This window comes from Podarcis gaigeae (genome assembly GCF_964106915.1).
Source record: "Podarcis gaigeae genome assembly, chromosome: 14".
In the NCBI taxonomy this organism is placed as follows: Eukaryota; Metazoa; Chordata; class Lepidosauria; order Squamata; family Lacertidae; genus Podarcis; species Podarcis gaigeae.
The window spans coordinates 31,150,024-31,173,367 of NC_139690.1; the positions used below are offsets into that span (position 1 = coordinate 31,150,024).

Sequence of the window (23,344 nt, forward strand, 5' to 3'; positions counted from 1 at the left end):
TAGAGTTTTCAAGCAGAGACTTGGAAGGAAATCATTTTTAATACAGCAAACAGGAAGAGCGAAGGCAGAGCTCCTGAAATGCAAGGGCTGTCACTACTGAATGTGCCAAGCAAGTGGATAGAGACAATCCTGACAACATACACAATTTCAACATTTGAGCCTTGGATGCAAAAAACAAAATGCCTAGTGAGAAATTTGAGATTTCTAAAGTGTGGAATTTTAACCTCAAATTTGAAGTGGAGGTGAAATGCGCCTCAAAATTACTTGTATGTGAATTTTGGTGGCAAATACGCTTGATATATTTTCTGGAATGTACAAAGCACTTAGCAAACCTTTGATATTCTGCATCAGCCTTAAGACGCTGGAAGAATCTACACCACAGAGTCAACCCTGAAAGCAGCAGATCACTTTTTAACAGTGCTGGACCCGAGTAAATACGGTAATATAAAATAAAGCAAGCAAAGCGAGATTCTTAGATCTTGAGACTAATCCATGTTAAAGAAAAAGAAATGGTAACAAGAAGCAACCCATCTACTATGCTGGATGTGCCAGATATTAATTAAATCTAATTATCTCTTTGAGAAAGAAACACTGAATCGTCAACTGCCTCATTTCGACACCTGCTGCAGACAGACAGAGCTCCAGTTTCAAAGAGAAACAGAAGGCTTAGCATACTAGGAAACACAGAGGAGTGTTGGAAGGGAGCAAAAGAACTAGCACTTTAATCAAGTAATTCACAAAAAATGGTGTCACAAAAAATAAGTTAATTAAAATAGTTAGGGGCCCCCTATGAATCTGAAGGACCCCTTTGCACTAGAGGCTGCCTGCAGTGTCTCTGAATGAGTTGCTGCTCTGTCTCGGCTCCTTCAAATTGATCGATCAATTTCCACTGAGGGTGGGGAATTCTGTCCCACATTTTGCAATCTTATCATTCCATCAGCTCCATCGTGGCGGAATTACCCACCCTTCGAGGAGTCTGCCTGGTGCCCCTCTGCATGAGTCAGCGCTTTGGGCTTGCCTCCTTCCAAACGAAGGATCTTCCCTGATTGGTGACTCATGCAGAAACACAGAGGGTGGGATCCTCTGAAGGCAGCTGATTTCCTTTTGCTTTCCCGAAAAAGAATCATCCTTTCAGCTCTAAGAAGCATGGTATGTGCCCTGAAAGTTTAACCCAGGAAAAAGCAAGGGTACCTTTAAAGCTCTTTTAGGAAACCCTGCCATAACCACAGCACAGCTGACGAGTTTGCGCAAAAAAATCCAGCAAATCTAAACCACAGCTATGCATTAATTAGACAAACCCTCTTGCGGCCAAATGATACACAACCTATTTTGCCATTTTTAGTCAGGAAGCTTTGTTACAAAGATGGTGGCCAGCAGTGAGGTGGGGGCTCTATGAAGAGTAAAAGTCAAGAACCAGTGTCTTTTCAAGTGCTGTTGCCTGCCTCTGAAGAGCCAGCGTTTTCCACACACAGGTCTTCAGCCTTTCTTGGTGATGCCAGCCACCCAGGTTGAACCAATCCCCTCAACTCTTCCCACAACGAAATGTCTCAGCGAGTTCTTCCTTCCACGAAGTGCCCAAACATAGCACCTCCTCCCTGCTTTCCGCTGGAGAGACTCAGCTTTTCCTCCACGATACCCTGCAAAGTAAGACGACAGAGCAGCGAGGCTCAGAGACTTGGCTCCTGGGTCAGCCAATCGGAAGAAGAAACTCGCCGGTCTCCTCTGGTGTAGACACCCAAAAATGCAGCTGCTCTAAGGAAGAACGGCTCTCTTGTATATGATTCTTTCTATCCGAAACCGGAGGGGAAGTTTCATCTGCTGAGCTCAGATCTGTGCATGCCGCACTTTGGCCTCAAATGGAGCGATGGGTCGGCCGCCGGTGGACTTTGGCGCCTTCTGGACCTCACTGCTTGACAAAGCCCACCCCGTTGTAAGTGTACTTGTCGCTCAAATTCCTCACTGCCTCTTCCACCGACGACGACTGCTGGAGGCTGGCTGGCAGGTAAATGAACAGATAAATCAGGCCGAGGAGGAGTAGGGCGATCACCAGCGGTACCCCCCAGTCAGTCACGAACAGAGTCTCCTGGCAGCGGGCTTGAAACATAGAAGCGGAAGGCGGGCTGGCATCCTAGTGGCCCGACGAGGAGGGGAGAACCGGAGGCATCTTCAGCTTCTTCGCGCCTCTCCGTCAAAAGCCAAAAGGCAGCTGTTTTCTCTTCCTCTAATCCGATTAAGGCCAAACAATCTTGGCTAGGCTGGTTTTGAGCCCGGTGGCAGGGAGAGATTCCAATGATGAGAATATGTATAGAAGGCAGGAGAAGGCAGCAAATCAGAAGTCTGTCCTGTTGATCCCCTCAGCAGGGGGGCTGACGGCGAGGGTGGGATGCAGGCAGAAATATATCCATGCCTTGAAAGGGTGGGGAGCTCTGAAAACTTAATATATTCCTGGAAAGAGGGCAGCTGAGTTATATCTGATAGAGATCAGGGTGCAGAAACCCAAACTAAGAGAGCTGATATGATACAGGAAAGAAGAAAACAGAAATTTCTCCCATCCCCTGAACACGCAGACATGAGGGCAAACCACTAAGCCCTTTGAATGAATGTTAAGGGATTTGGAGTGAAAAAAACATTTCCTGCTGTATTAACCTTGAACCTGATTTTGCAGAATGGAGGGATATTGTTTCTTACTTATAGTGACGGGCGAATCAAGGGCAAAATTTTTCATTAACGATTTGAGTGAAAGGAGCACCCAATGCAGTCTTGTGTTAGGACAGGTGGCTTAGAAGAAAGAAAACAAAACTTGGCTCAATGGGAAATCCAGCTTGAGTCTTGACATGATGATTGCGAAAAAACCCCACTCTAACCTGGCTGCCTGGGGTGAGTTAGGAGTTGCCTCTAGGTGATTAGGTCTTTGGATATCAGAAGGCAATTGACCCTCCTACCCTGGCTATTTACAGTGGTACCTCAGGTTAAGTACTTAATTAGTTCCGGAGGTCCGTACTTAACCTGAAACTGTTCTTAACCTGAAGCACCACTTTAGCTAATGGGGCTTCCTGCTGCCACCGCACCGCCGGAGCACGATTTCTGTTCTCATCCTGAAGCAAAGTTCTTGACCTGAAGCACTACTTCTAGGTTAGCGGAGTCTGTAACCTGAAGCGTATGTAACCCGAGGTACTACTGTACTACAGGGCTGCAGAGAACCAGTGGCCTTTCAGATGCTGCTGAACTATGACTCCCATTAGCCCTAGCAAACGTGGCCAATGTCCAGGTATGCTGGGAGTTGTAGTTTAGCAACATCTGGAGGGCCAAAGGTTCCCTACATCACCCTTAAGACACACAGGAAGCAGGCTTATACCAAGTTGGACCACTGATCTACCTACCTCAGTATTGTCTGCACTGACTGGCAGGAGCTCTTTGTGGTGGCAGGCAGGGAGCCTTTTTCCCAGTCCTGTCTGAAGATGCCATTTGGGGCATTGAGCCTGGGACCTTCTCCAGGCAAAGAGAGATGCTCAGATCCTCCTCACACTGTTTAGTATGGGAAGGCTGAACCATCATGGAGGGTGGGAAGTAATTAACAACACAACCCACTAAGATTTTCTTACCCTCATCACTTTAACATCTAGGCCAACCTTGGTAAAATTACTAGTCCAGGAGCATTTTTACCAACTTACCTAGCTCAACTGTGGACATGGGTGGCACTGTGGGTTAAACCACAGAGCCTAGGACTTGCCGATCAGAAGGTCGGCAGTTCAAATCCCCATGACAGGGTGAGCTCCCGTTGCTCGGTCCCTGCTCCTGCCAACCTAACCAGTTGAAAGCACATCAAAGTGCAAGTAGATAAATAGGTACCACTCCAGTGGGAAGGTAAACGGCTTTTCCGTGCGCTGCTCTGGTTCGCCAGAAGTGGCTTAGTCATGCTGGCCACATGACCCGGAAGCTGTACGCCGGCTCCTTCGGCTGATAAAGCGAGATGAGTGCCGCAACCCCAGAGTTGGCCACGACTGGACCTAATGGTTAGGGGTCCCTTTACCTTTACCTACCTAGCTCAACACATTTCTATTAAGCATTTGGAGACTAACAAAAAAGTTAACTAACTCTGGTCAAGCTAACTGCTTCAAGAGTCGCCTAAAGGTGATTTTTTCCTTAGCGTAGGTGACTAAGTCAATATATAAGCCTGATATGGGCCATCTCCCACGTTATGGTTTTGCTACAAGAACTGAGATGTAGAATTGTAGCACAACTCCAGAACGCTTCCCTAAACTACCCATGAATTCCACAAAACTCAACACATCCATGCGTGAGTTCACTCATAGGAAGAGAGAAGACAGATTGGGGGGGGGGGGAGTCAAAGAGGATCAAACCTGATTAAGTGAGTGGAGAGGAAGTGGCGGGGGCTGGATCACAGGAAGGGAGAAGTGATGTGTTTAAAATCGACATACCCAGAAATTGAAGAGGATATTTTCACCATCTGCTCAGGGAGGGCTGGAAACAACACGCTTGCTTCCAGATAATTTAGGCACAGAGAGAGAGAGCGTGCGCTTAAGCCGAATCCTTGAGTTTCTCTTCTACCCTGGATTATCTAATGTCACACGTGATGGTGGCCGATGCCACCTCTGGGCTGGTGCCATATTAGGTCTTTTCTGAAAAGATCACCTGATAAATCACTTTTAACTGGTTTTTATTATTATTAACAAACACAATAAAGAAAGGAGGAAGAAAGAGACTGTAGTCAGAAACCCACAACAAGGGTTTGGGGTGCTAATTTCAGAGGCATCCAAGGTCAAAAAAGCAGAAGGCGATTAAATGCTGCTTCTCAGCAATTCTGTACAAAACCTGCTAATCTCTTAGAATCGGTAATGAGATTTCTGCCCAGAGTCAGAGGGTCCCTCGTGCCCAAGTGAAAATCCTAACGTAATATACAGAATGTGGAAGCATTGTGGATAAAAATATGACTCCCCAGGCACTGGATACAATTCTGAATCCAGAATTCAGATTCTTGGATCCTCAGCTTTTTCATAAAATGAAATGGTGGACCATGCCTGCCGAAACCTCAGCAGCCAGAGGGAGTGTTGCTGACTAAGACCTGCCAATTTATTTTTAATTATTTATTTGTCACATTTATACCTCAACTTTCATCCAAGGAGCTCAAGGTGGCCTCCATACTTCTCCTGCTAGCCTTTTCATCCCCACAATGACTGTGTGAGTGACTGGCCAGGGTGAGTGGGGATTTGAACCCTGGTCTCCCAGGGTCCTGGTCTGGTTAGGGGTTGGGAATTAGCATACCCCCCCCCTTAATAACAAGGTTAGAATAACTTATGGAGGACTGCTCAGTTTCCCATGACTTCCACTCAAGTATGTCCGAAGCAGCAAGATCTGGGCTGCAAAATAGAGGACCACTCTGCTTCCAAGTGAAATGCTGCCCCCAGAATGGAGTCACAAGGAAGGATGAGTGGGCCATGCTCTGAATTGTGAATGTCAAGTAGGAGCTCATGGATCTAGGTGCTCCTCATGTGGTGGGTGTGAGGAGAACAGCCGAGTGACCATGTGTGAAATGCAACAAGATCAAAGGGTGCAAGGAGACCGAGATTTCGTTTCTGTGTCAAACACAATGCTTTTCTAAAGGGGGATGGTTTGCAGAGTTTACACCAGGGGTCCCCAACCTTTCTGGCTCCAGGGGCCCATTTGGAAATAGAAGAAACTGCTGTGGGCCCATTTCACAGAGAAAAAAACGGAGAGTGCTCAGAAAATACAAGCAAGAAGCAACCCTTTCACCACACACATACCAAAATGAGTAAAGTGGGGGAGAGGGGAAATGGAACCCCCACAAAAACACCTGCCTGGAAATAAAGAAGGGCACAAAACCTTGGTAGATGCCAAGGAAAGGTGTTGGCGGGCACTGTGGTACTGAGGAACCCAGGTTCATACCAAGAACTGCCACTCACAAGTGGCAGGAAACTGGACCTCAGGATCTTTAAAGGGTTTGCCCTGCTTTGCAGTGGAGAGCGGTCCTGCAACAGGTAGTGATGGCTTTATAAACTGAGAAAAAATCCATGGAGGATAAGGCTATCAAAAGCTATGATGACTGTGTTCTGATGGAGGCAGTAGGCTGGGAATCACAGGCAGGGAGAGTGCTGCTGCACTCATGTCCCACTAGGGGGCTCCCCATCGGAACAGGTAAACAGTGCGTTGGACCAGACAGGCCCCATCAGGCAGGCTCTCCTGATGCTCTTATACCAGGCATGGCCAAACCTGGCCCTCCAGTTGTTCTGGGACTACAATTCCCATCATCCCTGACCACTGGTCCTGTTAGCTAGAGATGATGGGAGTTGTAGTCCCCCCCCCCCCAAAAGCTGGAGGGCCAAGTTTGGCCATGCCTGTCTTATACAGTACTCACGGGTCAAGCGTGAAGACATACTGCCCTTCGGGTGTCCGCTCCTGGTGGTAAGTAAGATTATATGCCAACATGGTGTTGATTAGCTCCCCCAGCTGCTGCTTCTCTTTCTGACTGTACAGCTGGGTGTTCACCTGGAAATTGCAAATGGAAGACAGTGAGTAGGAATCTCTCTTGCTACTTCATGCTACTAGACCTCAAGGCAACATCTTATGGCTGACTTGGGCTAACTGCATACGGTGATTTGCTAGAGGATGCCCCGCTCCTGCAGAACACAGGGTCCGGCAGGTTAAATAAGGAGTAAGACGCACTTTTGGGTGGCCTTTCCTTCACTGGATATGGGCAGAGAGTTAAGAGAGGACCCACACAGTGTGCAAAACTATAGCCTGGGGACAGCTTTGTTGTATCTTGCTGCCAAGGACAGGGTGGGGTGGGGGAAATGGCTGCCTGCCCATTTGCTTTTCCCCCCTCTTCCCTCCATACCCGTCTTTCCTTTCGTGTCGTGTCCTTTAGATTGCAAGCTTACAGGCACGGACTGTCTTGTTTTAGTGGGTTGTATGTAAGAAGCTCTGGGAACCCTTTGGCTGGAGAGTGGTGTAAAAATCCTCTAGATAGATGTAGGCACCCACTGGGAAACCCACTTACTCCGGAGCAACTTTAACTGGCAAATCTGCACCACGTGTGGGGAACCTCTGGCCTGCCAGATGTTGCTGAACTACAACTCCCATCAGAGCCAGCATGGCGAGCATGTTCCTCCCTACACCTGATCTAAAATCTCTGTTCCGCTGTTGAATTTTATCACATATGAATGTAAGAAGAGACTACTGGATCAGGCCAATGGCCCATCAAGTCCTGTTCTCACAGTGGCCAAACAGATGCCCCAATGAGAAACCAGTAAGCAGGATTTGAGCCCTCTCCCCTCCTGTGGTCTCCAGCAACTGGTATTCAGAAGCACTGCTGCCTCCAACTATGGAGTCAGGGCACAGCCATTGTGTCAGATTACTCCTCCATGAATTCCTCTAACCCTCTTTTAAAGCCATCCAAGTTGGAGGCCATCCCTGCCTCCTGTGGGAGTGAGTTCCATAGTTCCACCCATCAGATGCAGATGTGCCAGGAGAACGGCCACTCTGCTACCAGCATCAGAGTACTTCAAGAATTACTGTATTTTTCGCTCTATAAGATGCACCAGACCATAAGACGCACCTAGTTTTTGGAGGAGGAAAACAATAAAAAAAATATTCTGAATCTCAGAAGCCAGAACAACAAGAGAGATCGCTGTGCAGTGAAAGCAGCGATCCCTCTTGCTGTTTTGGCTTCTGGGATAGCTGTGCAGCCTGCATTCGCTCCATAAGACGCGCACACATTTCCCCTTACCTTTTAGGAGGGAAAAAGTGAGTCTTATAGAACAAAAAATACGGTATGCGCAGTGTAAGCAACGAGGCCCAAAGGACTCAAGCAAGCCATGCCTCCTACTTCTTTTTTGACCTTCAAAGATTCCCAACAGCCTGTTCATGTACCATGATTTGAAGGGCAATGGACACCAAGCAGACACACAAAAAAAGATTTTTGTGACACAAACAGGATGGCGGGGGAGAGAAGGACAGGGCAGGACACCTGCTGTCATTTTATTTATTTATTTTGGGTACATGGAATTAATTGTTTCCCTTCAGGTCTTTGCTTCTGCCAGCACTTGCATAACTGTCCCCTTTAGCCTTGCAACGCAAGAAGGTCCCCTGAGGTAAAGCTCAGGCCAGAGGACCGGGACGGGACGGCCTTGGCAGTCCACTTGGGCAGGGAGGGTGTCCTTTGCTCACTGTTTCAGGAATGGGCAGACAATCCTCACGTGGCAAACAAAAGCAGCTGGCAAGGGACACAGGGGTTTCAAAGGGTGACGAATGAAGCCTGTGGAATGGGGGGACTCACCAAACTAACATTGACTGCCATACCCAGGAAAAACAGCCTTCACCAACCCAGTGGCCTCCAGATGTTTTGAACTACAACTCCCATCAGCCCCAGCGAGTATGGCCATAGTCAAAATGGCTGTGCTGACTAGAGCTGATGGGAGTTTTGGTCCAAAATTCCCAGTTTTCATACCCAAAGGCAATGTTTGAGGCCTAAGGGGCACTCGGGGATAGGAACCTGGCAGTTCCACCGCCCTCAGCAACTCGGGGTAGAGATGGCCAGTGAGAGGGTGTTCTCTGTGGCAGTCACCAAGTTGTGGAACTTCCTCCTCACAGGTGCACGTCTGGGAACTTCATTATACAGTTTTTGGTGGTATGGTGAAGATGTGCCTGTTTACCCTGGCCTTTGACACATGTGATGTATAGTTTTATGACCCAGACTACTTTTGTGAATGTAATTTGTATTAAACTGTGGTCAATATTGTATTTTAAATGGCTGTGATCAGTCCTGGGACCTTAGGGTAAGGGGTGGGCAATAAAGCACATATATATGATGATGAAAATAAAATTCTCCTAACAGAAGGGCTTCCTTACCGGTCTCAGTTTCGGTGAGATAATCTCCAAGAGGAGGCAAAGGGCCTCAAGGACAAGAGATTGCGGTCCGGCACGGCTGCGGGAGGTTGGCGTGATCCCAGACATCATGGAAGCAATGAGGTTCTGCATCTGAGTCAGCTTCACCAGGGACTTGAGAAAAATAAAACAAGCGGCACAAGTGAGCAGTCAGTCTCCAAGTTATGTTTTATCATCCTGACGTGGAATGTTGACAGACAGAGCAACTAGTGTCCGGTTTTGCCCAGCGGATGGGCCTCTGAAACGAATTATGATCGTAAGTAGAGGATGTACTGTACATTCTTGTTTTAGTTTATATGTTACAGTCCTCGAACGTGGTTAAGGAAAAGTCCCCGGAATGTCACGGACAATACAGCTGATGCGTCTGGCTAGCGCAGGTAGCAGACACGGTCAGGCTGGCTCAGGCAGCTGGGTAGGGTAGAACAAGGTTTCTGGATTATTTCCTTGTTTTGCCCCGAAGGGCTTCCTCAGCTATTAATAGTTCATCAAAGTCTGCAACAGGTTACGTAAGCAATGATTCTTGGACGATTCTCAATACTGTAGCACCTTGCTGCCTCAGAGCATAAAGAAATACAACTATAGTGGAACCTTGGATTGCAAACGTGTGGGAGGCACGTTCGCAACCTGCAGCATTCGCAACCCACAGTGCCGCGTCTGCGAACGTGCGGGTGCGATTCGGTGCTTCTGAGCATGCGCAAAGTGCGATTTAGCGCTTCTGCGCCGAAACCTGGAAGTAACCTGTTCCGGTACTTCCAGGTTTGGCGGGGTGCGCAACCCGAAATCGTGTAACCTGAAGCGTCTGTAACCCGAGGTACCACGGTAGTGCAGAGCAGTCTAACATTGCTGGATGAACTCAAACTCAGGTTTTGGCTTCTGCCAAGCTCTTCAATGCATGTATCCGAGCAATGTATAGGCCAGGCTAGAGTTAAAGGGACTGCAGGTGAACTGCATGGCTAAGTGTAAACTCCAACAAGCTCCACACATCCTGCCTCTTCCTTTTCATTCCAACTGGCCCCCCCTGGGAGTTCCAGCTCCCTGATCTCTCGCCCTCCCCATGGGATCTGCCCACCCCCTCCAAGACACCGCCGCTTGGCTTGTGACACCTGGCTCTGCCCACGACCACTCCTCTCTCAATACATGCCTCGTGCTGGCTGTTGGGGTAGGCCAAGCGGGGAACGCTGGAAGCGGCAAAGAGCAAGTGGAAAGCGACGGGGAGGAAGGGCAAGTAGCGCATGAGCTGGAAGTTCTGCCTTTGCAGGACTGCCTTGTTCACCAGGTCGGAGAAGCCCAGCCACTCCAAGGCCAGGCAGAGAGAGTCAAAGGCGGAGTCCTTTATCTTCATGTTCAGAAAGTTGTCGTACAAGCCCTGCCAAGGAAAGCAGAGACAAGCCACAGTCACAACCATGAACCATAATGCGCTTGTGAAACAGTCATGGCTCACCCCCAAAGAATTCTGGGACATGTAGCTTGTTAAGCGTCCCGATAGGTGTTAGGAGATGCCCTATTCCCCCTCATGGAGCTACAATTCCCTGAGTTGGACTAACGAGAAGGACTAACAGTTAAACCACTCTTGGAATTGTAGTTCAATTCCTCTCAGAGCCTTCAACACAATACAGCTTCCAAGACATTGTTGCATGCTATCCCAATTTCTGAGTGGTGCAAAGTTCCAGGGTTCATGTTTCCTTTGGAAATGAGGCACAACAGATCCAGATGATCACTTGAACCTGGGAAGCCAATCTGGCTTTACTTAAAAATGCTAAATGCAGTGCCTGTCACCCAGGAATTAGAAGGATTGTCCATGAATTAGAAGCAGGGAGTCCAGGCACCCCACAAACTCATAACAATACTTGGGGGTGGGGGGGACCCCATGTCTGTATAAAGCAGTTTCATACCGCTTTGAATGTATGGTGTGAATGTGGCCAAGGTGTCAGCCAGTATCTTTTGTCGAACTGCAACCCCCAAATGCAACACTGAAAGGCATTCACAGAGGCTACCCGACAGCTCTGGGCTTTTCACCTGTATGAGATTCACCAAATTCAGAGCCTGACCAACTTTCAGAATCACAGCTTTTAACTGAATAAGCTTTTGAAAGATGGTGGAATGCTGAAATCCACATGTAGTGTTTTTCTAAGTTTTAGATTTCACTCTGAACATCTTCAAGTCATTATAATTTTGCGTGCCTCTGTATCTGAAGAAGTGTGCATGCAGACAAAAGCTCATACCAAGAACAAAATTAGTTGGTCTCTAAGGTGCTACTGGACAATGTATTTTATTTATATATATATATTTCTGTTTCTTAAATATTATAACTTGCCCCAAGCTCTTGGTAATATATATTTGGGGGTGGGAAGGACATGGGGAGATAAGGATCTGAACTAGTGGTCTGAATTTTGCTTTCTCACACCAAAGCGAAAAATGAAACACAAACTACATGCCTGGGTAAGCTTTTCATGTTCTCCTGAGGACATGCTTAGATGCAGGATGTGGTGAAACCTTTGGGCATTGGGATTAAGGGAAGCTCTAGTTGAGGTCGCATGGAACAGGTTGTCATCGCCCCCGTTAGCAAGGAGGTGAGCCGGAATTGAAGGGTCCAAACCTATTCTCTGCCTTGGAACAGAAGCAGGAAGCAGAAGGGTTAAGATTGGTCATGCAGTTTAAAGCTTCCCCATGGTGGTGGGGAGGGAAAGGAAGGGGGAATCAAGCAACAGCGAACTTGGAAATTGTCAAAATGTGGAGACGTGATTTCATTATGTACGTTTGTTTTCAAAATAAATAATTCTTGCTATACTTTCATAATTTTTAATCACCATTTAAAAACGAATCAATACCGTATAGCACGCTACTTTACGTAAACCACTTAAATTCTAAGCAGTATTTAAGCATTGCCAAATAAATAATTTTAAAATTTATCTCACACTGTTCTACCAAATTCAGATCCTCCATGCACAATCATCAGAGGGGGAAAAAGAAAGAATCTGCAGCTTTTAATGGTCTAAATAACATAATTAAAAGAAACAAAAAATCAAATAAAAATGTCATGTCTGGGAAACATTAGTTCAGTTTGCAAAATCCCTTGCAGTCTTAAAACCTGGTGCATTTTTGCACTTCTATTAAGAAATATACCCCAAAATGCATCTTGGAAGGGACAAATTGGCAGGGAGAAAGTGGCCAGATAATTCCCACCCCCTTTTAACACTAGAATTGGTGGGCAGCCAATGAAGCTGAATGTTTTTGGAGATTCAGGATGGATAAAAGGAAGTCCATCTTCATGCACCGCATAGTTAAACTGTAGAAATCACAGGAGGCAGCAATGGCCACCAACTAGATGCCTTTAAAAGAGGAGTAGACAAGTCAATGGAGAAGACTATCAATGGCTACTAGCCAGGATGGCTATGCTCTGCCTCCACAATTGGAAGCAGTAATGCTTCTGAATACCAGTTGCTGGAAGACACAGGAGGAGAGCGTGCTTTTTATAGTTTGGGTCCTCCTTGAGGGTTCCCCCCGTTACCTGGGTGGCCATTGTGAGGACAGGACACTGGACTAGATGGGCCATTGGCCTGATCCAATGGGCTCCTCTTAAGTTCTAAAGGATCTGCCGAATGAAGCGCAGAAGCTCCCCCTCCTCACCTCTGCACTTTTGGAAGCTGGAAGATCTCCTGCCAGATGGAGAACAGCCCTTTGTTCTGGTCTTTAGAGCCAACTTGTGTGGTCTGCACGGTCCTCGCGTTCAGTTCCTTCTTACCTTGACTGTGCAGGAACTTAGAAAGACAACAAAGGGAGATTTGAGGACATGGAACGGGGTTGACAGGCCTGTCAATTTCAGACTCTCCAAGTTTCCCCTTTTACTAAGCATAATTTCAGTTCTCCACATTTTCACATCAGTTTGCAATAAAGTGTTAATGGGGTGCAGTGGTTAATGTTAGAAGAGGACATGGGAGAGACCAGGGTTCAAATCCGCATTTGGCCACAAAACTCACCGGATGCTCATGGGCCAGTCACAAATAATTTTTACGTTTTTATTTATTTTATTTCTCTCATGAAAATTCTCCTAATAAACACATTCTTCTATGCAGCTTTGAGTACTACACATATTTTTTTGGAAAGCAATACCCCCCAACAGTGCACATTTTAATGTGATTTTCACCCAAATATGGGTTTTTATACACGTTTTCCCCTAATATATGCACTTCTGTGCCTTTGTTGTTCTTAATCAAATAGAGAACTGCATCACAAAATTCAGGCAAGTGTGAATTTCAAAGAAGGGCTAAGTTTTGGTTTGTGCATTGATGCTTGAAGTGAGAATGAGGTGGTCCCTCATTAAAATGTGAACAAAATAGAAATTCTTCTCCCTGATATAAGATGAAAGTGGGGTGTGTGAAGTTACCTGCAGGGTGTTAATACAAGAGCGAATGTCATTCTCTGCCTTTTCACACAATGCCAAGAGGGCCCCTGTGTCAGCCTTCATGCCTTGCTTAACGGTGATCTGAAATGCAAAAATATGTATATTAGAGGCAGCTGCACCTGTGAACATTTAATTATTTTATATTTTAACTAAACTATTATTTATTAACTATTATTTATTTTATATTTAACTAAATTTATTTATTTCATAAAATTTATATACCACTTGTTTTTTTAAAAAACCCTCAAAGCAGTTTGCAGAAAAGATAAAACAATCAAATTAGCACAATGAAAAATTAACCCTTATATTTTAAGACTTTCAAAAAGATAAAATAACAACAGAGTAGAAATAGATTAAACGTCGAATCAACTTTCCAAACATATACTGCTTAATCAACAAAGACCTAAGAGGTCTACACAAAACTGTGTAAAATATTTTTTAAAAATAATAAAACTGAATGGATAATAAAGAAACATAATGAAGAAGCTAGCTTTTGCCAAGCATCCCTGGATTGCTTGCCTGGCAACCATGTTCCTCGCCGCAGAAAGAGCCACCAGGCCAGGTGAGTTCTTTAAAGGCTGACACAGGTACAAAGTTCATGCTGCAGGGAAGTATAGTCCCAAGGCAACGGAAGAATAAATTATTTTGGATTTGGGTCTTACTTCGTGCAGCCTCTGGACCAGCCTGGATGGGGCCGTTGAGGGGAAGTTGAGAAGGAAGGCTTGTTGTCTCAGCAGACGCAGAGAAGGGACGTACCTAGAAAAAGAGAAGAGGCAGAGATGTATATTGGCAGGGAAATAACGGAAGGAGTCCCGAGTTAAGCACAGAACAGGGCCTGCCGCTAGAGGCTGAGTTGCAAAAGCTATAGATGGGCCTAACACAGATACTCACGAGATCTGTTCATCACAAAGCATGCCAGTAATTTAGGACATTGCTTTCAGAGTGGAATCCGTTTCATTTGCACCCTCATCTCCAATTTGTTTTTCGAAATAAATTTTATATGATTTTACAAGTGTAGACTTATAACAATACAAAATGGCAATATCCATATTTAGAGATTTCTCCGAATCTCCAGACTTCCCACTTTCCCCTCCATGGGTCCTATTATAAACCTTTTCAACTGCATATTTTTTCATCATCCAAATTTTATGTCTCTCCATTTTGTCTGTAATATCGTCTACATTACAAGTGTTATTGTAATCCTGCTAATGTTTTCATCATCTTACAGTGGTCTCTCAAGTAAATTATTAAAAAATTCCTATTCTTTGTTGAAGTTTTGGTCTTCTTGGTGCCTGAGCTTTCAGGTCGGTTTTGCCATTTTGGCATAGTCCAACAGCTTAGTTTGCCATTCTTCCTCATCTCTAATTTGTATGCAGTACAAGTTTCTGGCTGTCAGTGTGATGGACAAAAAGGTTCTGAGAGTAGAGTTGGTCAGGGCTGAGGGGAGAGCGGGCTTTTAGTCCAGAGACAGAAGAATACAGAAATCAAAGGGTGGGTGGGAGTGACACAAAAGATACACATGTTCAGGGTTTGAAATCTAATAATGGGATTTTTCAAGTTTCAGCTTTGAAAATTCAGCAGATATTTCTCCTCAAGATCTGGCAGGCCTAATGTGGGAGATGAAGGTTTTTAGGCCCCTACCGATAAACAGTAACCAGTCAAAATGACCAATGTCATTCCCACAATGCTTTGCTTCAACCTCCGAACAGGTAGTGTGGCCATGCTCCCATACGTGTGAATTTATTTATTTTGTTACATTTATATCCCACTGTTTTCTCCAAGCTCAGTGTGGTGTACGTGGTTCTTCCCCATCTGAATTAATCCCCACAACAACCCTGTGAGGTAGGTTGAGCTGAGGGCAGTCACTTGCTCAAGGTCACCCGGTGAGCGTCACAACCCAGTGGGGATTTGAACCCTGGTCTCCCCAGGTCCTAGTCTGACCACTATGCCACACTTGCCCAGACAGAATCTTACTGGTCATTGCAGATGCAGATGATTGGCCGCAGAAGGAGCCCCCCTTCTTTTCGCCTCTTCTTGCCACTTGCCCCGCTGGTACTCCCGCCTGATTCCACCTCTGCTGCTTTACGGTTGATGATGCCCAAGAGCACATTGATGGATGCCTGAAGAAGAGAACAGGGCAGAACAGAAGGAAAGGTAAATTCTTGGTGGAGAAGGGATGGGGTCACCTCATGGCCAACGCACACTCTCCACCTTACATGAAGAAATTCTCTCTCACCATAGGAGCCCCGTCAATCTCATCAATAATCAGGCAGTTGGGCTTCTCGTTGGCTCCTAGCACAGACTTCATCTGGGTGGCTGCTTCAATCCGCGTTTTGAAGACATCAGGGCTACGGTCATCGCTGAAACAAAAACCTTGCCTCAGAAAGGTTGGCAGAAGTGCACCGACAGTGGATAATTGAATTCCATAATATATCTATGCTCAGCATTAAGAAGTTCTTCCTTTTATCTCTGCTGAATATCCCAACATCTGCTGGATCCAAGGCTGGCCCCTTTTCTGGGGAGGGGCCTGATACAGAATTGCTGGCCTGGAATTGTCTCCCAGGAGAGCTGCGTAGTGGCACCTTTCATGCTACTTTAAAATTCCTGCTGAAAACCCAACATTTCGGTGAAACCTTTGGCTCAGCCTACCACCTCTTATGCCCTACTGTGTAAATCTAATCTGATCATGTGCATCTGAAACCACACATTGCTTCTTTGCCTTGCCTTCCTTTGCTGCTCCTGCTGTCAAATATTAGATTTTGAACTCCTCAAGGCAGGATCTTGTCCTTTTGTTACTCTGCAATAAAGCAGGTGTGGGGGACCTTTGGTTCAGTACAACCTGAACTACAACTCCCATCAGGCCTAGCAAGCATGGCCAATGGCTAGGGATGATGGAAGTTGTAGTTCAGGTTGTACTGAAACAAAGGTTCCCCACATATGAAATAAAGGAATACAGCCTGTAAAGTGGCTTAAGCCAAGCCTGTAACTTATGTCATGACTTGCACCCATTTCACAGATGTGACAAGGAAACAACTGAGCCTCCAAAAGGTCACCCACAGGGCCTAGAGGGGACATGAACCTGTGACGCCTGCATCTAGTACTCTAGTCATAGTGCATTGGTCGTCTCAGAGTGGTTTAGCTTGAATGTACCAGAATTGCAGGTGGCAGGGAACTCAGAGAAAGGCAAAAGGTTCCTTGGCTGGCTCACCTGGCATTCATCTCCACCGCGTTGTACCCAGCATGTTTCACAATGACGTGAGCCAAAGTGGTCTTCCCCAGGCCGGGTGGTCCGCATAGGAGGGCAACCTGCAGGCAACACACAAAGAGAAAAGCCACACTAACATCAAAATCCAGGGCTTTACAGCAAACCCTGCAAGCACTTTTTACACCTTAAAAGGAAAAAAGGAATTGGAACATATTCCCCAAACATTTTATCCATGGTAGGCTCAGCCTCAACTTTCACTTTGTTATGACCAGGTGTGGATCTAAGCTCCTATTCTAATTTTTGTAGTTTAAGAGGTTAAGAAGAGAAGAACAGCCTGCTGGATCAGGCCAGTGGCCCATCTAGTCCAGAATCCTGTTCTTACAGTGGCCAACTGGATGCCTCTGGGAAACCCACAAGCAGGACCTGGGCACAAGAGCCTCTCCCCTCCCCTGGGCACAAGATTCAGGGTTTCCTCCACACTTAGAAGAACATCAACGACTGCAGCTCTTTGCCTTTCCGTAGGAGGACTTTTCCGGGCCTTTCCGGATCTGCCTGCTATGCGTTTACTGTGAGAGGCCAAGGCAGCATAAACTGGAAATGATTAGGCCAAGCAAACAGACTCTTGTGGATTTTTGAGGGAATATATGCCAAGACCTTTTGCAAGTGCCCTAGAAATTGCCCAGCTGCCTACAGTATCCATGTGGACAACCCCCTGGCTCCAACGCCCTTCACCACCTCAGCCAGCCTCCCTCACTTTGTATTTTGGTCGGTTGTGATGGTCCAGCTCAGCCTCCAGGGCCTCTTCTGTCAACTGGGCTTTGCTCTTCCATTTGGTCTGCTGCTCTTTGGGGTGTCTGGATGTCTGGTGAGCCTCGGCACTTGTCTTGGGCTTCTTGGTGGGCTTCTCCTTCCCAAACACAACCGTGTCCCAAAGCTTGAGCCACTTCAAAAGGCAGCGGTTTGTGTACTGAGGGGGGAGAGAAAAGAGGGTCAGGACAACCTTCCTCAAATGAGGCAAAACACACAGAAATTTCCAGTCAGCTTCAGAGGCCCTCCTCTGAGTACCCCTTATGATAAAGAGGGCCTTTTTGGTGGTGACCCAACTGCTTATGTTAATTATTATTATTTTCATTTGTGAGTTGCCTAACATAGGGCAGCCTTTACACCAAAGCCTCCCAGCAAATTGCAATGAATAAGTAGCAATTCTCAGGTAAAATGCCAAAACGGGGGTTGAGAAGGCTTAAAACAGATGGAGACCCACACGTTCTTTCATTAGGGTTTGGCCCCATTCTGTATTGGGGCCAGGCCCTGCTTCTGAGAGAACATGCAAACTTCCAATCATATACTATTCCAGAATGGGGGGGAATTTTATACTCAGTTGCAACTTCTGCGCTTCTGCAAGGCAGCTGCAAGCTGCATGGAGAAATGGTGCCCCCTAAAGAGCAACGGTTGATGAGAAACTCTTACATCATCACTGAGCAATTCCACGTAATGCCTGGGAGCGAACCGATCAACCCATAGGGACCCCTGAGTCTCCTCCCCGTCCTCTTCCGCTGCTCCAGACTTCCCTTCTTCCTCACTGGGGGCCGAGGCTTCCATCTGAGTCTCCTCATCCCCAAGACACCTGCAAGAAGGAAGACTTACTTTGAAAGTACTATATTGCTGGGTAGGGAGACTACCTATTGGCAGAGCTCAAAAGCTTCCTGCTCATCTATTAGAACACCCTGCTGCATCGGGCCAATGCCTCATATAGCATCTAGTCCAGCGTCCTAATCTCACAGTGCCCACCCAGATGCCCCAATAGGAAACCTGCAAACAAGATCTGAGCACAAGAGCCCTCTCCCCTCTTGTGATTTCCAGCAACCACAGAAGCATTGCTGCCTTAGACTGTGGAGGTCTAACCCAGGGGTCAGCAACCTTTTTCAGCCGTGGGCCGGTTCACCATCCCTCAGACCATGTGGTGGGCCGGACTATATTTGTGTGTGTGTGTGTGGGGGAAATGAATGAATGAATTCCTATGCCCCACAAATAACCCAGAGATGCATTTTAAATAAAAGCACACATTCTACTCATGTAAAAACACACTGATTCCCGGACCGTCCGCAGGCCGGATTGAGAAGGCGATTGGGCTGCATCCGGCTCCCGGGCCTGTTTGCCTACCCCTGGCCATCATGGCCAGTAGCTCTCAAAAGCCTTATCCTCCAAGAATTTGTCCAATTTTCTTTTAAAGCCATCCAAGTTGGTGGCCATCACTGCTACCTGTGCGAGCAAGTTCCATAGTTGTGCTAAATGAGGAAAAACCTTCTTTTATCTGTTCTGAATCCAAGCCAACTTATATGTCTCTGCCTGTGTATTTATAGCTGGAGAATCCAGGAGAAAGAAAGAGCTCTAGGTGAGTGGTAGAAAGTCCCAGGTTGTGTGTGAAGACCACTGCTGGGGGAATATGACCCTCCAGGGCTTTAATAGGCCCTTGGACTCTCCCTGGGCCACACTCATTTGCAAGTCCTATCCTCCATCCCCTCTTCAAGTGCTCTGGCCTGGCTGTGATATGTCCTTGAGCTCCTGCCGGCCTGGATGGAGGACCACAAGATGTGAGAGGGTGTACAGAAACTCCAAAGACTTCTGCGCAGCTCCAATATAGGCTACTGTACGAAGGTCTCACCATCACTGCTCCACCCACTTTGCCTCTGGTCTCATCCATCACCGGACAGCAGCCCCCAGAATGTTGCCTACCAGCTAATGTGGTCCTTGAAGCAAATAAATAAATAAATAAAAATGCTTCCCACCTTTGTCATAGGCAATACCGACCCATTTTAAGCAGTGGCTTGACTCGAGATAATTCAGCTTCCTATTACCCTAGAAAAGCCTTTAGGAGGAAGAACCACCAAGCCCACCTGTTCAGAACCTCAGTCAGCTTCTGTGAAGACTCACGGATCTGTCTCCGGCGCTGGAAGGAAAAGGAGAATGTAAAACTAAAAGCAAAAACACTCACGTAGTGGAGGACAAAGAGTGTGTGTGCTTGTGTTGCATGACAGGCATTTCATTCTTCGCTTTTAAGGTGCGTCTTCATTTAAAAGCAAAATCTGAAGCTATTCTGTACGTCAGGAACGTGGAACCTGTGGCCCTCTGGATGCGGTGGGACTACAACTCCCATCATCCTGGGAGCTGGAGACCAACGACATAGGGAAAGCCACAGGTTCTTCATTGCTGTTCTACATCCCATTTTGAGTGGGCTGTCAGGAGCACACTGTTGTCTCATGCTCCACTCCACTGTGGTTTGCTCAAAAGAGGTTTGGCTGATGCATGCATTTACCAGGAGAGGTCCAAAGTCCCAGTTTGGGTACACATCTCAGCATATTAAACTGACATGCACACAAGTCTCGTGCACTTCCCTTCCCCTTTTTGTTGCACCACGACTGAAGGTTTAATTAACCATAGTTTTTTGTTGCATCTGGACTGGGTAACAACAGTTATCAGGATCAGAACCAGAACAAACTAAGGATCTGAAATCACAAAAGGACAATACCTCTTCAGTAACTTGTTCCTTTACGTAGGAGAATGGGACGCCCAGTAGCTGAAGCGGCCTCTCTCTGTTCCACCCAACCGAGCTGGAGAGCTGCAGAAAGCAGAACAGATTTTCATGCAAATTAAGTGCCAGTCTCGTCAGGAGGATAGAAGGCTGCCCACCTCCCCCTGAGCTGAAGCAGTGAAAGGAAGAGGGTGGATGTAGCGAGCTGTAGAAGAGCTCTGCTTCTTGGTCCTGCTGGTACCTGTGTTCCCATCCCATCATCCTTCACAGCCATGAAGACTCGGGTGCCGTCAGTGGAGGTCACGTTGATATAGTCCCCCAGGATGGGCGGTCGCTTGAGGACCTTCCTGCTGTATTTTTCTTCTGGTGGTGTAACATGCAGTGGGAACATGTCTCTCACCCCCGTGCCATCTGGGATCCCAAGTGCTTTGAAGTGAGTCCTTTGAGGTCCAAGAAACACAAGGAGAAGAATCATCAGAGGGCTCAACACCGTCCTTCAAAACATGACGTCGGAACAGATTTTGGGGAACAAGTACAAGCCCTAGACTTGTTTGAAACTTTACTGTGTTCCAGGGTTGCGTTATGCCTAATGCTGACCTGGCACCAGACATGAAGTCCTCAGAGTTGAGGACCTCAAAGTCCTACAAGACCCTGAGGAGCAGGCAGTGCCTCTGAATCCAATGTGGAGGATCCCATTGAAGATCCCTCTGGGTGAAGACCCCTGAAACTGTCAGATTTTGAAAACTGTGCAATGAGGGCAACAACGCTCTCCCCCCTTCCCACCAGAATGCTCACCTTTCATCCTGCAGTTCAGAACTGGCACCTGGAGGAAAAGGGAGAGATGCTCCATTCTGAAGTGGCTCTTTGATGGCTTGCTCTTCCTCTGTCCCAAAATCCAGCTTCTTCACGACTTCAAATCTCCGTTGGCGCTTTGGCTTTGGAGCTGTCAGACCCAAAATGAGGTGAACAGCTATTACAACAATGTGGGCTATTGGTCTTCAGAGGGATAGCATGCCGCAGCCAGAAGAAAACTGACATGCCAGAAGATCTCATAGAATTGTAGAGTACGAAGGGACCCCTACGGCCATCTAACCCAACCTGCTACAATGCATAAACCACAGCTAAAGAGTCCCTGACAGATGGCCCTAGAAAAGACCCTATCGCCCCCGCACATTATAGGGACAGTGTGTATAGTGGTTAGTATTGGACTAGACACAGGCTCAAATACTCCACTCAACCATGGAATGGTCTTGGGCCAGTAATTGTCCCTCAGCTTGGCCTACCTCACAGGCTTGTGAGGATACAGTGGAGGACTAACAAAACACTATGCTGCTTTGAGCCCTGCAGAAGAAAAGCAGGATATAAATAAGACGATCTCCTGCCAAGCTGGTATCAAGCAAATTAGCACTACTTGTATGAAAAACTCACAGCACACAGCAAAACCTACTATGAAGAGCAGCAGTCTCCTGGAGAAGCTGACTTGGAGAGATTTCTGGTTCCGCTGCAAGGCATTCTTGTTTCCCAGACTTCAGACCAAGATGGTTGACGGGCTCCTCAGAGAGGACCTGGCCTTGAGAAGCCTTTCCCATGCATGGCTGGCTAGCTACAGGACTGGAGCCCTTAACCAAATCCCCGGCAGCGAGGGCCTCTTCAAACGTACGCTTTCTGCTTCGGAACTCGGACACTTTATGGGAGGGTGCCAGATGTGCTTCTTCTGAAAGAAAAGAGTTAAAAACCACAAAGAGCATGACTTTGGCCATACCTGGTAGGGCTGCAGAACTTTTCTTTTTTAAAAAAGAGAAATAGGTCAGATTATCTAACGATCCATTAGGGCTTACAGTGGGGTTCCATACCAGCTCTGTGAGGTAATTTAGAGATGAACTCTGCTAAAAAAGGGCTGCTATAAAATTTGCTATTAACTGTACCAAACCTGGTAGCAATAGCTGTAACCGTTATAGCTTGACTACGGTAGTTCAAGTATTGGTAACGCAATGATTCTTCAACATCAACTTTGTTGGACTGGTCATGTTGTTCGGATGCATGATTACTGTCTTCCAAAGCAACTAGTCGCACCTCTACTTAAGTATCCCTCCGGATACATAAACTTCGGGTTGCGAACGCTGAAACTCCGGAAGTCTATACTTCTGGATTTTGCCTCGCGCGCATGCACAGAAGCACTCTATTGCGCCACACATGTGTGCAGAAGCGGCGCCTCCAGATACAGACTTTTCAGGTTGCAGACGGACCCCCGGAATGAATTAAGTTCGTATATGGAGGGTCCACTGTATTCTATTCCGAACTTAAAAATGGAAAGCGTAATTTTGGTCAACAATAGAGGTTTAAAGACTCTCTCAAGGTAAATCCCCAAAAATGTAGTACAAACACCAACAACAGGGAAACACTGGCCTGCAAGCGTTCCAATTGGAGAACGGCCTTTACCAAAGGTGTCATGGACTTTGAAGACTCAAACTCAGGACGAAAGGGAGAAATGTGCCGAGAGGAAGGCATGTTTGACAAATCCTCGCCGTAATCAACTCCCGTGCGGAAACCTATGCCCCACTGCGGAAGGACATGTGGATCCAGAATTGGCCTCCACTGTCACTTACAGACTCATTGTTAAGACCACGTTCATGGAAGACAATCTTTCTCTGCTACGTGTGATCGTCAAAGAAGAGTGGTGCTCAAAGATCTGCACTGGCAGACAATTTGCTACTGGGTCAAGTTCAAGGTTTTACTATTTGCATATAAAGTCCATTATGGGTTGAGTTGCCCATACTTGAGATTGAATGCACCACTTTGACTGCTTTGATTTGCAGAATTTGCATTTTTAGAAATGTCAGAAAGTATCTGTTCCAATTTTACAAGAAGTCTGCCTCTTAGTAGGGCTGCACCTGCACATTGTTTTATATGTTTTCACTGATTTTGTGGTGTGTTTTTTTAAGTTTCCTGGATTTTAGTTGCGTTTTAGCCACAATTTTATTATGAACAGTGCTTGGAGCTTTGCTGTTTATTTATTTATGCAGCTCTATAAACTATTTCGCTGATGTAATGATGGGGTTCAAGAACAGAGCTGATGTAATGAGGATAAAATCCTAAATATATTTACCTGGAAGCAAGCCCCACTGAACCAAATGTGATTTACTTCTAAGTGGCTATGTACAGGATAGAATTGGTCACTGGGGACAGGTGTGCTTTCTCCCCTCTGCTGAATTCTAGACTGGAACCTCCTCAGGGCCAGGACCTGTCCCCCAAGTATACCGGTAGAGTTCTTTAATACATACTACTG

The 23,344-nt window shown here is 46.6% G+C and overlaps 1 protein-coding gene and 1 long non-coding RNA gene across 3 annotated transcripts in view; both read right to left on the minus strand.

Moving 5' to 3' along the window:
• Window positions 1–23,344, minus strand: part of CHTF18 (chromosome transmission fidelity factor 18) — a 31,899-nt gene that overhangs the window by 8,006 nt on the left and 549 nt on the right. Inside the window, exons 3-19 of one of the 2 annotated variants that reach the window (XM_083710828.1) lie at window positions 21,506–21,769; window positions 20,854–21,001; window positions 20,300–20,498; window positions 20,056–20,145; window positions 19,424–19,476; window positions 17,997–18,153; window positions 17,284–17,496; window positions 16,533–16,630; window positions 15,561–15,684; window positions 15,299–15,444; window positions 13,987–14,080; window positions 13,307–13,405; window positions 12,550–12,680; window positions 11,358–11,529; window positions 10,064–10,288; window positions 8,887–9,036; window positions 6,395–6,525 (exon numbers count right to left, since the gene is read on the minus strand). In XM_083710828.1, coding sequence (XP_083566954.1) covers window positions 6,395–6,525; window positions 8,887–9,036; window positions 10,064–10,288; window positions 11,358–11,529; window positions 12,550–12,680; window positions 13,307–13,405; window positions 13,987–14,080; window positions 15,299–15,444; window positions 15,561–15,684; window positions 16,533–16,630; window positions 17,284–17,496; window positions 17,997–18,153; window positions 19,424–19,476; window positions 20,056–20,145; window positions 20,300–20,498; window positions 20,854–21,001; window positions 21,506–21,769 — 2,494 coding nt within the window. Of the gene's footprint in view, window positions 1–6,394; window positions 6,526–8,886; window positions 9,037–10,063; window positions 10,289–11,357; window positions 11,530–12,549; window positions 12,681–13,306; window positions 13,406–13,986; window positions 14,081–15,298; window positions 15,445–15,560; window positions 15,685–16,532; window positions 16,631–17,283; window positions 17,497–17,996; window positions 18,154–19,423; window positions 19,477–20,055; window positions 20,146–20,299; window positions 20,499–20,853; window positions 21,002–21,505; window positions 21,773–23,344 lie in introns of both variants that reach the window. The other variant, XM_083710827.1, reaches the window with a different exon arrangement.
• Window positions 430–5,194, minus strand: LOC310831037. The gene is made up of 3 exons (XR_014557738.1): window positions 4,041–5,194; window positions 3,176–3,671; window positions 430–2,947 (listed from the first exon to the last, which is right to left on the minus strand). It is a non-coding gene; the product is annotated as an uncharacterized lncRNA (long non-coding RNA).